At 41.1% G+C, this 15,421-nt stretch overlaps 1 protein-coding gene across 1 annotated transcript in view; it reads right to left on the bottom strand.

Annotated features, from left to right (window-relative positions):
• Positions 1–1,862: 1,862 nt before the first annotated feature.
• The window catches only part of PAX9 (paired box 9), a 50,439-nt gene continuing 36,880 nt past the window's right edge, over positions 1,863–15,421 (bottom strand). The window contains exon 8 of the mRNA XM_063288896.1: positions 1,863–2,117. Within this exon, the coding sequence (XP_063144966.1) occupies positions 1,863–2,117 (255 nt within the window). The remainder of the gene's footprint in view (positions 2,118–15,421) is intronic.

The raw sequence follows: 15,421 nt of genomic DNA, 5'->3' as shown, positions 1-15,421 counted from the left end.
CGCATAGTTAAAGCAGTGGTGTTCCTCGTAGTAACATATGGCTGCGAGAGCTGGACCATAAGGAAGGCTGAGAGAAGGAAGATAGATGCTTTGGAACTGTGGTGTTGGAGGAAAATTCTGAGAGTGCCTTGGATGGCAAGAAGATCAAACCAGTCCATCCTCCAGGAAATCAAGCCAGACTGCTCACTTGAGGGAATGATATCAAAGGCAAAACTGAAATACTTTGGCCACATCATGAGAAGACAGGACAGCCTGGAGAAGATGCTGATGCTAGGGAGAGTGGAGGGCAAAAGGAAGAGGGGCCGACCAAGGGCAAGGTGGATGGATGATATTCTAGAGGTGACGGACTCGTCCCTGGGGGAGCTGGGGGTGTTGACGACCGACAGGAAGCTCTGGCGTGGGCTGGTCCATGAAGTCACGAAGAGTCGGAAGCGACTAAACGAATAAACAACAACACAAATTTTGATCACAGGATGCTCCTGCTGGAGGAAAAAGGGAACATTAGCTTTGCTGATTCTACCTTGTCCTACAATTTACTGTGTCTCTTGAAAATCTGTTCCAAAGGCTGGGAGACTCTACAAAACATAATAGAACTGGTGATTGTGGCAAAATTTGCGTTGCTTAATTTTTAGCAGCAGTTTCCACTGAACCCAAGTGTCTTCTACAAACAAAAGGAACCCTTCCATTTGTGAAAGAAACTCTGTGAATTCAACCCACTAGGAACATAGAGTTACAGGGAGTCCTCATTTAGCAACTGCCTCGTTTAGTGACTGTTCGCAGTTACGACAGTGATAAAAAAGGTAACTTTGAGACCAATCCTCACATTTATGAACTTGAAGGTCTGTAAAGCAAAGGAAAGCTGACCACAAGCACAATCGCAGTTTCATGTAGGAACTGCTTTGCTTAATGACCAAGTTGCCAATCCCAGTTGTGGTTGCTAAATGAGGACTACCTGTACTCACTTTAGGTTCTCTGCTGGAAAAACCAAATGCTTTTCATGAAATGCAGGTGCTTTCATCCTATGTTCCAAACACAGAATTATCTAAACTTGAACCATTAAGGCAAGAGAAATAGCAAACTGCTAGGACATCCTTTCCCATTGTGGCAATCTCTGGGTGAACTGGGAATGCAATTCATGGAATTTGCAGTCAATGCTTTGGAATTGCAATCCTAACACTATTGAAGGATGCTAAAGTGGGAAAAGCTCAACTAGGATGTCAACTGCTTAACAACAAAAAGAAAAACAGAATTCAATTGACTAGTGGAAATGCAGATGATAACCAAGTCCATATTTACAAAGAGAAAACAAAAACATTACTGCCTTTGTGATCACAATAAAATACAGGATAAATAACAGAGCCATGTATTCATTTGGTTCTATAATTTGTTACTATAAAACACAAGCTGTTAGCCACAACTACTATTCATCTGTCCATACTTTTTTCCACAAGAACTATTTTCTGATCCAGAAGTCAATTTCTTTTTGATTGCATTTGTTGGTCTGTTGGGTTTCCTTGACTGACTTCTTGCAAATCTGAAACAATTGCACATATGAGAAAGTCCTGTTGCTTTAAAATAAATATGTGTGGTTTTACCAATGAAACAGTCATACAAGCCCTCTGAGGGTTGTCAAATCTTCTTTATGCAAAACAGTGCAAAGGGAGGCAACACGTTTATCCCTTCCTTATGTTATTGACACTTACCAAACCCCAATTATTATTTGTTTTTTAAGCACAGTATCATGGAAAAAAGGGTTCCAGCCCGTCGGGTCAATCTGTGAGGAGGAATTATGGGGCAAGAGAAAGAACACTGGACGGGACCGGGCTGGACCAGATGGAAACTGTTCTGCGGCATTTCCAATATCAGAGTGCAGAGGCGGTGATGGAGTGACTACCTTCTCTAGCTGCCTGCATGCCCTTGAAAGCCAGTGAAGCTGGAATATCACAGTTGTGGGGTGAAAGTGGAGTGCCCCCAGCATGCTGCCAGCCATGACTAGCTACGTAACCAGAAGGAGCAGCACTGTACGCCATATAAGGGGAGACCTGTGCTGCTGTAGGATAAGGCGCCATTGTTGGTGCAGAGACAAAACTTCCAACAGCTGGAAGGCAGCTTGGTGCCTAGAAAAGAAGAAGAAGAAAAAAAGAAATTACCATTGTTGTTTGAAAAAGAAAAAAGAATGAAGATAAAAAGTCTTCATTAACGTAAAACTGCTTTCAGAGATGACATTTTCAGCTCTCCAAGGCAATGGTGAAGATACAGTAAGGTAAAACCTAAGGACTCTTGGGGTAGGGGTTTTTTGGGTGGGGGGTGCTTTCAAATCAGTCTTGACTCCTGGCAACTGCCTGGACAAGTCCCTGCAGTTTTCCTGGCAAGATTTCGGAAGTGGTTTGTCATTGCCTCCTTCCTAGGGCTGAGAGGGAGGGACTGGCCCAAGATCACGCAGCCAGCTTTGTGCCTAAGGCAGGACTAGAACTCACAGTCACCCAGTTTTTAGCCTGGTGCTTTAACCACTACACCAAAGTGGCTCCCTGGTTCATTAAGTGTCCCCAAATGCAACTGGGTCAAAATTTTCAGACCAGAATTTTTTTAATAAACTTAATGATGTGTGGTTTAAGAGGCAAGCTTAATAGCTTATACATGGCAGGCTTTAAGGAAGCTATGTTGTTCCTTAAAACCCCTCAAAACCAGGGAACATGAGCCCAGTTCTTAGAGTCTTCAGTGGTCCAATGAGTGCCATAAACCTCTGCAAGGCCATTTTGCATGTGTTTTTTTAAAGTAGCTAACATTTCCTCTTTGCCCCAGTGGCAAGTTCTGTGAGCCACAGATGAGGAACCTGTGGCCAAAGATTGCTAACCCCCGATATGAGAGGATGTCTTCTCTGATAAATTAACTTTGCATCATACTTCTTTCTTTCATAAATTTCCTATACAATCAACATATTATGTAGCCCTCTACCCAAGTAATTAGGGCATGCCTGTATCAGAACTTCCCACATGAATGGCAGAATATCTAGGTCAAAACTAGCAGGATTATTCTGGTAGCAACAGCTGGGCAATGGTGGCTATCATTCCTTTACCTTATTGTACCAAGTTAAGACTCAATGTATGTTATAGAGCTTCTCCCTTGCCAATTCAAGAAATCCTTGTTATGGAAAAATGGTTGCATTCCAGTAAACAGTAGTGGGAAAGGCTGAAGAAAAAACTCAAAACAATGCATATCAGTTTTTAAAATGTTTCTTTTCCAGATTATTTTACCAGGGCATACCATATTCAAAGGCATCATTAGCATTGCTTGTGAAAACAATATAGGCCTGTGCTTTAAGATTTTCTCAAAGAGTGGCCATAAAATTGCCCTCTGCCTTCTCCTACAGAGTTCCATTTGACAAGCCACATTTCAATTAATGGGAGCTGAGCAAGAACACTGCGGAGCTCATTTCTTTGGAATTTGAGCTGGAGAACTTTCCAATAGCTTTTTCTGCCTTCAGAACTGAGCACTGCTGGAAAAATTTCCAATAACATGAAATTTAATCCCTATAAATATGAAGATGTATATGCTGGAAAAATAAAATATTCAGAGAAAAGACATGCAGACACACAGACAACAACAACAAAATGGAGGGTGGGGGGAATTATCCTATGTGGCATGCATTCAAGTGGTGATGGGGGACATTTTGTAATGGTCTGAAGAATGGACCTGCTTTATTTAAATTAATTGCCATTCCTTGTGAATTCTACAAAAAATATACCTAAGGCTACCTTCTTACACAAAGCTAGTGGAGACTGCTAAAACTCCAGCTCCCATCACTTGATATTCTGTCCAACAAGTCTAACAAGCATCAATAATAGTCCTACAGTTTTTGAATTCTCACCTCATGGGGTTTGAATGAAACAGACCCATTCAGTCCCTGAGTTGGTACCAGAACTATAGTTCAGCCTGCAGCTGCTCCCCCCAAGCAGATTTTCAGTATATGGGTGCTACTGAAGTTTTCTCTTAAGACAACAGAGCCTTATTCCACTGGGCTTTTTAAAAAAGATGCCTGAATGACAGAAGCAGTTTGCTATGCAGGATATGTGGGTGCTTTTTAAAACTTACATGCACTTTGCTCCATCTAAATAATACTAAATCCCTCTATTATCACCAGGGCTGACACCTTGTGCCTGAGGCAAAGCAGAAAATGTTGCCCCCTCCCACCCCATTCAAAATGCAGAAGCAACTGTTGTACCTTACTTCAGCTCTTGAATGGGAGAACACACACATGCACACACACTAATTCAGAGCTGCAGGGTATTTCATAGGGCACATGTTTTTCCCCAGAGAGGGAATGGCTGAAGGACTCTGAAGGAACGGCTAGAGGCCTCTTCTGCAGTCCACTGCATCTGCCACCTGAGAAAGTTGGCTCATTCTGCTAAACAGTAAGGCTGGATCTGGCAGTCACAACTTTGCTCCACTTTGGACTTATTTCATGGACACCCCCTCACAAGCATGACCTGTGAAATGTTGCTAATGCAGGGTATAAAGTGGGAGAGACAAATGATTAAAACAACCTACAGTACATCCTGGCTTACATGGGGAATTGGAATCCAACGTTTCATTCAAATGTCACTTCTGAGAATGGCCAAGTACCCTAGGTATTTGCATATTCGCTTAAAGCAGTCCCCATTTAATTCAATGGGACTTACTCCCAAATAAATCCACTCCCATTAGAACCACAACACTAGTCATGAAAAAATGAGGTATGTTTATAATTTGGACTACATGGGTTAATAGAGGAGTTGAATCCCATTTGTTAATGTGACACTTTGTACAAGAACTACATTCACTTGAGAATGAAATGAAGGGGATTAAATTCCAGAACCCTATATATATTGGGCCAATAATTCATCTAGAGTATTTCAGTTGAAGGAAATGAATACCAAAATTCAAGATCAGGAGTTGAGAGAACCCTGTGGTGTTTATGGGTTTTGAAGGTACTTAGAAGTCTTTTCTTAAGTGCTGGGTTTTCAGAAACATTTTTTTTTAAGTTCTGTAAATATTCTACTATAATTGAAGCCATTGTTTATAAAAGGAAATTGAATTATTGAAGATCTGTTTATAGATGAATAGAATCTATAGACCTTTTTTGTCCAATATCTAAGAAGCAAAATCCACAGGGGAGACATGTTGACTTGTTTCAACTGCTCAGAATTAATGTTTTGTAGAAGTCCAAAGAAAGTGGAACTTCAGAAGAGAGAACACGCTTCTCCTTTTTCATGGTTTGTCTGTTTAGCAAAATGCATTTTTACAATTTTGTTGTAGCTGACTCAAGAGTTACAGTGCAAACAGCCTAGAGTGGGAGTTACCCTTCAATTATGCCAATTTAATCGAAGTAGAGACAAGGCTCAAACCTATAAACAGAACTAACATGAGTTAGGTTCCCCACCCATGCACATAAGTATTGCATTAGAGAAACTGAAGGAACTTCCATGTATCTGCTGAAAACTGGGAATGGCAGCCTTTCTGGAAATTGCTGGCCATAGATTTAATATATGCATTCATGTGTAGGGACCAAGATGGCAGCAGGGGTCCAGCAACCAGTTTCCTGATGCATTCATATTATTAATTTCATTGTGAATGCAGCAGGTATATCCATTTCACAGTTCTTACCACAAGGGCCTTAAAGTGTAAAATATCAGATGAAACAACTGAGTGAGGAAAGATGGCAGGGGGTAGCAGCAAAGCATACACCCCAAAATATGTGAGCTTTGCAGAGGGCCTTAAAGAATTCAATCAGATGGTTGTACAGAGGTTATCTCAGACAGTCTTCTAGACGTAAGAGCTGGAAGAAGTCCTAGCATCAGCACTTGCTATGCTGGCCAAGATTAGGGCCTCCCTGTTCCTTTGGGGCTATTATCCAGAATTATCAGCATCCCATCTACCACTTCCACTCTTCCCTTCCCTGCCTTCAGATGGACTTAGGCAGCAGCAGAACATCTGGATGAAGGTAATGGCTTAAATCTGCTATTAAAGCAGCCACCATCTTACACTTTCTGCAGTTGGACATCTGATATTGGGCATTACATTTTTGGAAGTCTAAGATGATAGCAGAGTGATCTCCAGTATTCAATGTTCTTGGGCATTCTCCTAAGATGGGGGGTCCTAACAAGTTTGCCCAACAACAGAGTGATTTTGCTACAGTGGAGACATGACACAAACTAGAAAGTGGAATTATGGAACATCACCTTTTAAAAAGACTGTACTCTATATATGTGCAGAAGTATTGTACTTGATTGGAGGGTGAGGCATGGATTTTAACTCTGGGTTTTTTTTCCATTTTGGACCAAGCCACAGTTTTGTTTTGTCTTGTTTTTTAATTCTGGGGGACTGGACATTTCACTGTATTGTTTCAAGCTGCTAATCTGATTCCCAAAGTAATGTTAAAATGTTCTTTTTGGCTAAAGAAGGAACAAGCCTTAATTAAATCTGCATGTTTAGCAAAGTAATTAGTTGTTGGCAAGTATATGTCAAAGGCAGATATCCCTGGCTGATCGGACTTAACAGATCCTTCAGTCTGGTGCTTATCCAGCTGAAGGAAGGTTTCCCAGTTTAAGAGTCAAGAAAAAGAATGGCACACACTTTTTGAATACTAATAATTCTTCTTTTCTCTTTTACCCAGGAGTAGGATGGTCTTTGTTTTATTGGGCCAGTGCCAATCAAAGGTTCTCAAACTTTGTTTTCTCTGTTGGGAGACCTATAGTTGGGGTCCTAACCATTCACTTGCCAACTACATTTGGGCAACCAACATTTCTAGCCAAGGAGAACAGATGATCCAGGGCCCTGGAGCTTTTCCATCATTTTTTTCCCTCAGAAAAAGAATGAGCAACAGAAACTGGATGCTGACCAGTTAAAGAAATGCAAAATGCTGTCTCGTGGAAGCCTCGCTCGTTCCAGCAATCATATAGGCTCTGGATACCCATGAACAAAGGCCCCCACTCTTTGTCCACCAGGAAACTAAATTTTTTCTTCATTGGGGCAAGTGCAAGACAAGGATCTTGGAGCAGCACAGAGCTTTGCACCTCTGCTGTAAAACTATTTTCAGTTTAGGCAACTGCCAAAGGGCCTGACATAGACAATCCAATGGGACCAAAGAGACAATAATGTTTGAACCTTCTGTATTATCACACTGGAGCTTCTACACCTTTTAATCTCAGCCCCTTGGGACATGTGTACATATTGGATGTTAATGTGCAAGTTTTCTTTTTTGCAATCTTTTACTTAGAGTAGATGGAATCAGACCAGAGCCAGGCTGTTTGATTCCATCACTGTTCCTACAGACCCTTCAAGTTCTGGCCATCCACATTTCTATTCAAAATTTGCTGATTGAGTTAGCTCAGAACACTGTCACATTGTCCTTCTCAACCCTCTGTGCAAAACTGAGAGGTACACTCCTAAACTAGGAGCATCCTGTTTTCAAATCTGTCTTCCTTCTCATTCTACTTTTCCTTCCTTTCTGCTACTGTAACTTTAGTTCTTCTTCCATGATATATTGTTTAAGAACTGGAGAAATAGATTCTCCTTCTTTTCCCCAATCCCCTTTTAAAGATTCTTTCCTTGCTCTATACTAATTTCTATACTTCTGACACCCCAACTTGCCTACAGCAAATCTTTCCCAAACTATTCCTATTTACTAGTATTCCTAGTCCCAGGCAGACTGAGTAATCAAGAACATGCTACTTCAAGCACAATTTTAACCCTAGCCAAGTTGCACTCATGCCAGCTAAATTTCATTTATAAATGCTTTTTGTTGCGGTCTGTACTTTGTATTGATAACATTTATTTTTATGTCTCATTTAATCAACCTTTTACCGTATGTTGTATTTTGAATTAGACAGTTACTTTCCTCCACAAAACCCATTGAATTTGTTGTATTTTTGCTGTTCTTCAAAGAAATCACTTGAACGTTTTGATTAAACACGTTTAATGTGTATCTGTTAATAGAAACTCTTTACTTTGAAGAAGCTTATATGTATTTCTGTGTGTGTGTTAATTCATCAAGGCACAATTCTGCCACTTTTAAAGAGGCAGTCTCATCTTTGAATCACAATCCTGAATTTTATCTGGTAACCCCAAAGCCAGCCTCTCTATACTGTTTGCTGCATAGCGCCAACGTTTATTTCTAAGGGGAAAGGAGCAGAGGATTGGTTTTAGTGGGCATTGAGCATCCAGCAGCTATCCAGAGAGGCCAGACTGTAGAGGGCATAGGGAATGACCTTGAAGGACAGGAGGAGGAGCCAGTACCAAGGCCACAGTCAGATAAGAGGGGCTTGAGCCCGGGCGCAAAAAGTAACTTGAGAAAACGTCCCAGACAAGCCCCTGCCTAGTTCACACAAAGATAAGGGGGGGGGGGGAGCACATTCAGACTTGCAAGATTCTGATCCTATAGCTGTTACAATAAAAGTAATCCTGACCTACATGGTATTGGTTTCTTAGTCTGGTCTACCTTGTTGGGCTGACAGCCTGTACAGATGGCACCTGAAATCTTAATTGGTTGTTGATAGGAATTCTCACAGTTATTATGGTTTCTAAGATTTGCATGATCTGGCATAAATTATTTAAAATATCACATCCTATAAGCCTTATATTTCTTCATATCATTGATACATGTGCTGTAGGTATGATATCTGTGAATTCCACACAAACATTTATATGCAACAATAGCCATCACAGCATGATCCTGATGTTAAGCTTTAATGGCAAGGCAAACCAATCACAAACCTGAACATTATGAATTGCTTTTGATAAGTTACCCACACTGTGATTGGTTTTCTTGGGTCTATGCAGAATTTTCTGCTTGGATCTGGACTACAGAAGTCCTTAAACTGTTTTCTGCTAACAGTATTATACATATGTCAAGGGATTAGGCCACATTAACAACTATAGTTCATTTGTTAGTAGACACAGCATTAAATGTTATAAATATAGAAGCAAAGCAGCAATGAATATTTCAGGATATAGGTGATACGATGTAGAATTTTATATGGGTGACTATCTTAATTCCAGCCATGAGTTGGAATGTATACTTATGAATTGTTAGGATTAACTGTAATCTTAGGGATTTAAGATGATCACAGCCAAAGCTATTTCACAGTATGGCAAGATTGCTTACATCAGTATAGATGAGCTGTCCTCCATATGCGCCCAATTCATGTTTCAGTTAAGAACATATTTCATTAAAGAAAGTGGTGATGGTTGCTGTGCATAAATATGCTTTCCATTTTGTGTTCGTTGCTCATAGATAAAATGTCAGGAATTGGAGTCTTGGAGTAATTCCTGTTAGAGCTGCTCCCGTGCTTTGTGGCAGTTGGTCACAATCTGTATGCAAAAGCTTTCAGCCATCCTCGCATAGCAAAAAGCAGCATCCAGACCAAGGCAAAGTATTCTCACCTTGCAATCATGTATGCAGTGCAGACTGGAGTGGGCAGGTTGTTTGGACCCAAACTGAACACGAGTGAAGAGTTTTGAGCCTGGACAAACTGTCATAGGCAAAGAGACACATATATGTGACTCTTGTCAATGCCAATCTGGGCAGACATGAGGGTAGGAAACAAGCAGATGCATTTTGTTAAGGAAAACTACATATTTGCCAAAGGTCAGGACTGGATTACATTAAAATAATAGTCTTTTTAAAAATGTTCCCTTCATTATAATTCATTCATTCATTCATTCATTCTCTCTCTATCTCTCTGTTCATGTGTTGCTAGCATGAATAAAGTAGGAAAGGTTTGGCTTCTTTGTAATCGGCTGACATCAAACCATAGTATGGCTGCACTATTTGGTCTGTTCATGGACTGGTTAAGCAACGCGAAATATGAAGAGCAGAAGAGCTGAGCAGCTCCTGGCAAAGCACAAGGCCAGGTGCCATGGGAGAGAGAATGTGCCAGCAGACGGCGAGGAAGTAGAGAAAACGCTAAATCCATTATGCTCGATTCCTTAGCAAAGAACAAACTACCAGTCTGTGAAACCTGACTTAGCACAACACTACAAATACATTCTTCAGCAAAGGATCGTTACCTTGTTGTGGTGCTGAAGCTTGAGCAACTCAGTGATGCCATGAGCTAAACCGTGAAGGGCCACCCAAGACGGGAAGGTCCTGACAGAGAGGTCAGACTAAATGCGATCCCTGGGGAAGGTAATGGCGACCCACCCCAGAATTCTTGCCATGAAAACTAAATGGATCAGTACAACCAGAGATATGTCGGTATACCATCAGAAGATGAGACCCCCAGGTGGGAAGATGGTCAAAATGCTACTGGGGAGGAACAGAGGAGGAGTTCAACTAGCCCCAGACGTGACGACGCAGCTAGCTCAAAGCCGAAAGGACGGCTAGCGGCTGACGGTGCTGGTGGTGAACGGCGAATCCGATGTTCTCAGGATCAACACACCATCGGAACCTGGAATGTAAGATCTATGAGCCAGGGCAAATTGGATGTGGTTATTGGTGAGATGACAAGATTAAAGATAGACATTTTGGGCGTCAGTGAACTGAAATGGGCTGGAATGGGCCACTTCACATCAAATGACCACCAGATCTACTACTGTGGACAAGAGGACCACAGAAGAAATGGAGTAGCCTTCATAATTAATAGTAAAGTGGCTAAAGCAGTGCTCGGATACAATCCAAAAAAAACAATAGAATGATCTCAATTCGAATTCAGGGCAAGCCATCTAACATCACAGTGATCCAAATATACGCCCCAACCACAGATGCTGAAGAAGCTGAGGTAGAGCAGTTCTATGAGGATCTGCAGCACTTACTGGACAACACGCCTAAAAGAGATGTTATTTTCATCACAGGAGACTGGAATGCTAAGGTGGGCAGTCAAATGATACCTGGAATTACAGGTAAGCATGGCCTGGGAGAACAAAACGAAGCAGGACACAGCCTGATAGAATTTTGCCAAGACAACTCACTCTGCATAACAAACACTCTCTTCCAACAACCTGGTGGCTTTATACATGGACTTCCCCAGATGGACAACACCGAAATCAGATTGACTACATCCTTTGCAGCCAAAGGTGGTGGACATCTATACAGTCGGTAAAAACAAGACCCGGAGCTGACTGTAGTTCAGATCACAAACTTCTTGCACAATTTAGGATCAGACTAAAGAGATTAGGGAAGACCCACAGATCAGCTAGATATGAGCTCACTAATATTCCTAAGGAATATGCAGTGGAGGTGAAGAATAGATTTATGGGACTGGACTTAGTAGATAGGGTCCTGGAAGAACTCTGGACAGAAGTTCGCAGCATCGTTCAGGAGGCGGCAACAAAATACATCCCAAAGAAAGAGAAAACCAAGAAGGCAAAATGGCTGTCTGCTGAGACACTAGAAGTAGCCCAAGAAAGAAGGAAAGCAAAAGGCGACAGTGATAGGGAGAGATATGCCCAATTAAATGCAAAATTCCAGAGGTTAGCCAGAAGAGATAAGGAATTATTTTTAAACAAGCAATGCACAGAAGTGGAAGAAGAGAATAGAATAGGAAGGACAAGAGACCTCTTCCAGAAAATTAGAAAGATTGGAATTAAATTCCAGGCAAAAATGGGTATGATCAAAAACAAAGATGGCAAGGACCTAACAGAAGAAGAAGAGATCAAGAAAAGGTGGCAAGAATATACAGAAGACCTGTATAGGAAGGATAACAATATTGGGGATAGCTTTGACGGTGTGGTCAGGGAGCTAGAGCCAGACATCCTGAAGAGTGAGGTTGAATGGGCCTTAAGAAGCATTGCTAATAACAAGGCAGCAGGAGACGACGGCATCCCAGCTGAACTGTTCAAAATCTTGCAAGATGATGCTGTCAAGGTAATGCATGCTATATGCCAGCAAATTTGGAAAGCACAAGAATGGCCATCAGATTGGAAAAAAATCAACTTATATCCCCATACCAAAAAAGGGAAACACTAAAGAATGTTCAAACGATCGAACAGTGGCACTCATTTCACATGCCAGTAAGGTAATGCTCAAGATCCTGCAAGGTAGACTTCAGCAATTCATGGAGCGAGAATTGCCAGATGTACAAGCTGGGTTTAGAAAAGGCAGAGGAACTAGGGACCAAATTGCCAATATCCGCTGGATAATGGAAAAGGCCAGGGAGTTTCAGAAAAACATCTATTTCTGTTTTATTGACTATTCTAAAGCCTTTGACTGTGTGGACCATAACAAATTGTGGCAAGTTCTTAGTGGTATGGGGATACCAAGTCATCTTGTCTGCCTCCTGAAGAATCTGTATAACGACCAAGTAGCAACAGTAAGAACAGACCACGGAACAACGGACTGGTTTAAGATTGGGAAAGGAGTACGGCAGGGCTGTATACTCTCACCCTACCTATTCAACTTGTATGCAGAACACATCATGCGACATGCTGGGCTTGAGGAATCCAAGGCTGGAGTGAAAATCACTGGAGGAAACATTAACAATCTCAGATATGCAGATGATACCACTTTGATGGCTGAAAGCGAAGAGGAACTGAGGAGCCTTATGATAAAGGTGAAAGAAGAAAGTGCAAAAGCTGGCTTGCAGCTAAACCTCAAAAAAACCAAGGTTATGGCAACCAGCTTGATTGATAACTGGCAAATAGAGGGAGAAAATGTAGAAGCAGTGAAAGACTTTGTATTTCTAGGTGTGAAGATTACTGCAGATGCTGACTGCAGTCAGGAAATCAGAAGACGCTTAATCCTTGGGAGAAGAGCAATGACAAATCTTGATAAAATAGTTAAGAGCAGAGACATCACACTGACAACAAAGGTCCGCATAGTTAAAGCAGTGGTGTTCCCCATAGTAACATAAGGCTGCGAGAGCTGGACCATAAGGAAGGCTGAGAGAAGGAGGATCGATGCTTTTGAACTGTGGTGTTGGAAGAAAATTCTGAGAGTGCCTTGGACTGCAAGAACATCAAACCAGTCCATACTCCAGGAAATCAAGCCAGACTGCTCACTTGAGGGAATGATATTGAAGGCAAAACTGAAATACTTTGGCCACATCATGAGAAGACAGGACAGCCTGGAGAAGATGCTGATGCTAGGGAGAGTGGAGGGCAAAAGGAAGAGGGGCTGACCAAGGGCAAGGTGGATGGATGATATTCTAGAGGTGATGGACTCGTCCCTGGGGGAGCTGGGGGTGTTGATGACCGACAGGAAGCTCTGGCGTGGGCTGGTCCATGAAGTCACGAAGAGTCGGAAGCGACTAAACAAATAAACAACAAACAAATACACTAATATATAAGAAAGAACAATGACACAAAGTAGATTGGGTATAAAAGGGGAAAACAGTCAAGCAGCTATTACACTTCTGGAAATTCCAAGAATTTATTCTGATTAATTTAGCTCAGCTGACTGCACTATATTAATGGATCCACTGTCCTTGCAGTGCTTAAAGCTGGACTACCCCTGGAGCTTTTGCAAATAAGCCAAACAAAGAATAATTTGTATACTGAAGTTGTCAAGAGATTAAACTGTGAGCTGGGAAGTCCCAGGTTCAAAGCTCGTAAGATGAATAAACAAGTCTGTGATTTAATCTACTGCCTCTCAACCTTGCATACCAACCAGAACATTGGGCAAACTGAATCTACAGGATTATTATACAATGTGCACAGTCCTATTGCTGATAATTATCCTTATATCAGCATTCCCCATCTTGGCAATTGCAAATCTATTGGACTGTATCTCCTATCACCCCATGAAAAAATGACAACTGTAGACCAAAACCTCTGAACATCAGGTTGAAGAAGGGTGATAGTGCATGGGAACTAGACAGCAGTTATGTTTGCAAAAGGAGCATTTCTGATTTTAGCCAACTTTAGCCATGCTTTCACCCTGAAAACACATTCAGGGCTTCTCTGGAAGGGTCCACAGCCCTCAGAATCAGTGTACTAGAATGAGGAAGCAGGAAAGCTCTGTTGAACATGCAGAAGTATTAATGGGAATTAAGAAAATGTCATTTTTATCATATTTTCTGTTTTAAGCACACCCACTTTTCCCTTGCCCCATCCTCATATGACCAGCCAACATATTTCACAATACTCATATATGACCCGTGGCATACAGAAGCTTATGCACACTTGAAGTAAATCATCCAATATTGCTGCTCCCATTGACTTTCCATGCTTAGCCATACTGCAAAGTGTATTAAACTTCATATACATGGATATCATTCCCCCAAGGAAGAACGTATTGAATTTTCAACTGGGAGATATTTCAGTACTGAAAAGTTGCTTTGTCTTATTGACCATTAGCTTTCAGGACATTATTGATCTGATATTACAGTTCCTCTGCAAACAAACTACAAATCTGAAACCTTCAGCTCAGCAGACTGTCAAAACATGTACCTAACAGACTGAAACCTTTGCAAAACAGCTAGAAAAGCTGCATGTTTGTATAAGCAAGCCTCATGGCACTATTAGTGCATATTTGTATTTTTGATGGAATGAGCTTCAAAACCCATTTAAACATATTTTTTTTTAAAAACAGAATCACATGAAATTGCAAAAGATTAAACTTCTGAGTGAGGATTGGGAGGCCAAGTATGAGCCAGATATATTTCACAGGATTGAGCATGCCACATCGTTTTGCTTTATTGGGTGATAAATATTAGGTTATTCAAACCAATTTTTACAATTCCAGGAGAAGACTTACAGTAATACGTTGCCCAATTCAGCTTGATCAGCCTACAGATAATGAACATTTTATTCATGGATGTGAGTTTTTAAAAGCAAAGATACATTTAACATGGGTAGGTTTCTTTTTATTTTTCAAAAAAGGTTGCAGTCAGGTTTTCAGACCTTTTTCTAGAAGCAAGCTCCATTGATTTAAAAACTAAGCTTCTGAAGAAATGGTTAGCATCAGAGAATTTGACTGAATTCTGCCATCTGCCACTATTGATTTTGGACCCAGAGCTAGAGAACACAAACATTTGTGGAGGCACGTGATCAATGGGAATTAATTGGATTCTTTTTCTAAGCAAAGTTTATTTTATTTGCCTAAGAACTGGAAAAAGATAATAATGAAAAATCCATCTTCAAGTCCACTCATCAGGACTACCTCGAATAAGTAGCTTGGAAATTGCAACATGAGGAGATATGAAAAGACAGGCTTGGTCAACGTTCAGAAAAAAAACACAAAACCCCCACAGAGACGGACTGGTGCGATAGCTTTCAACAACCAAACAGAAGGATCAGTGTTACAGCAGCAATAAAGCAACATTTCTTTGGCCTTTAAGCCAAATCATAAATCTACATCTTTGCCTTTTAGACAGCGGTGTGCAGCTTTTTTCAAACTGAGGGCAATTCTTGGCTTCAGAACTGTTGGCCAGAGGCTGCACTCCCAAAAGTAGCTGCGGCCAAGAACACAAAATTTGATTTAATTTAAGGTTCTTTTAAATGAATA

Source organism: Candoia aspera, chromosome 1 (genome assembly GCF_035149785.1).
Source record: "Candoia aspera isolate rCanAsp1 chromosome 1, rCanAsp1.hap2, whole genome shotgun sequence".
NCBI lineage: Eukaryota > Metazoa > Chordata > Lepidosauria > Squamata > Boidae > Candoia > Candoia aspera.
The sequence above is the reverse complement of the archived record's forward strand: the minus strand, read 5'-3'. Positions and strand labels throughout refer to the sequence as shown.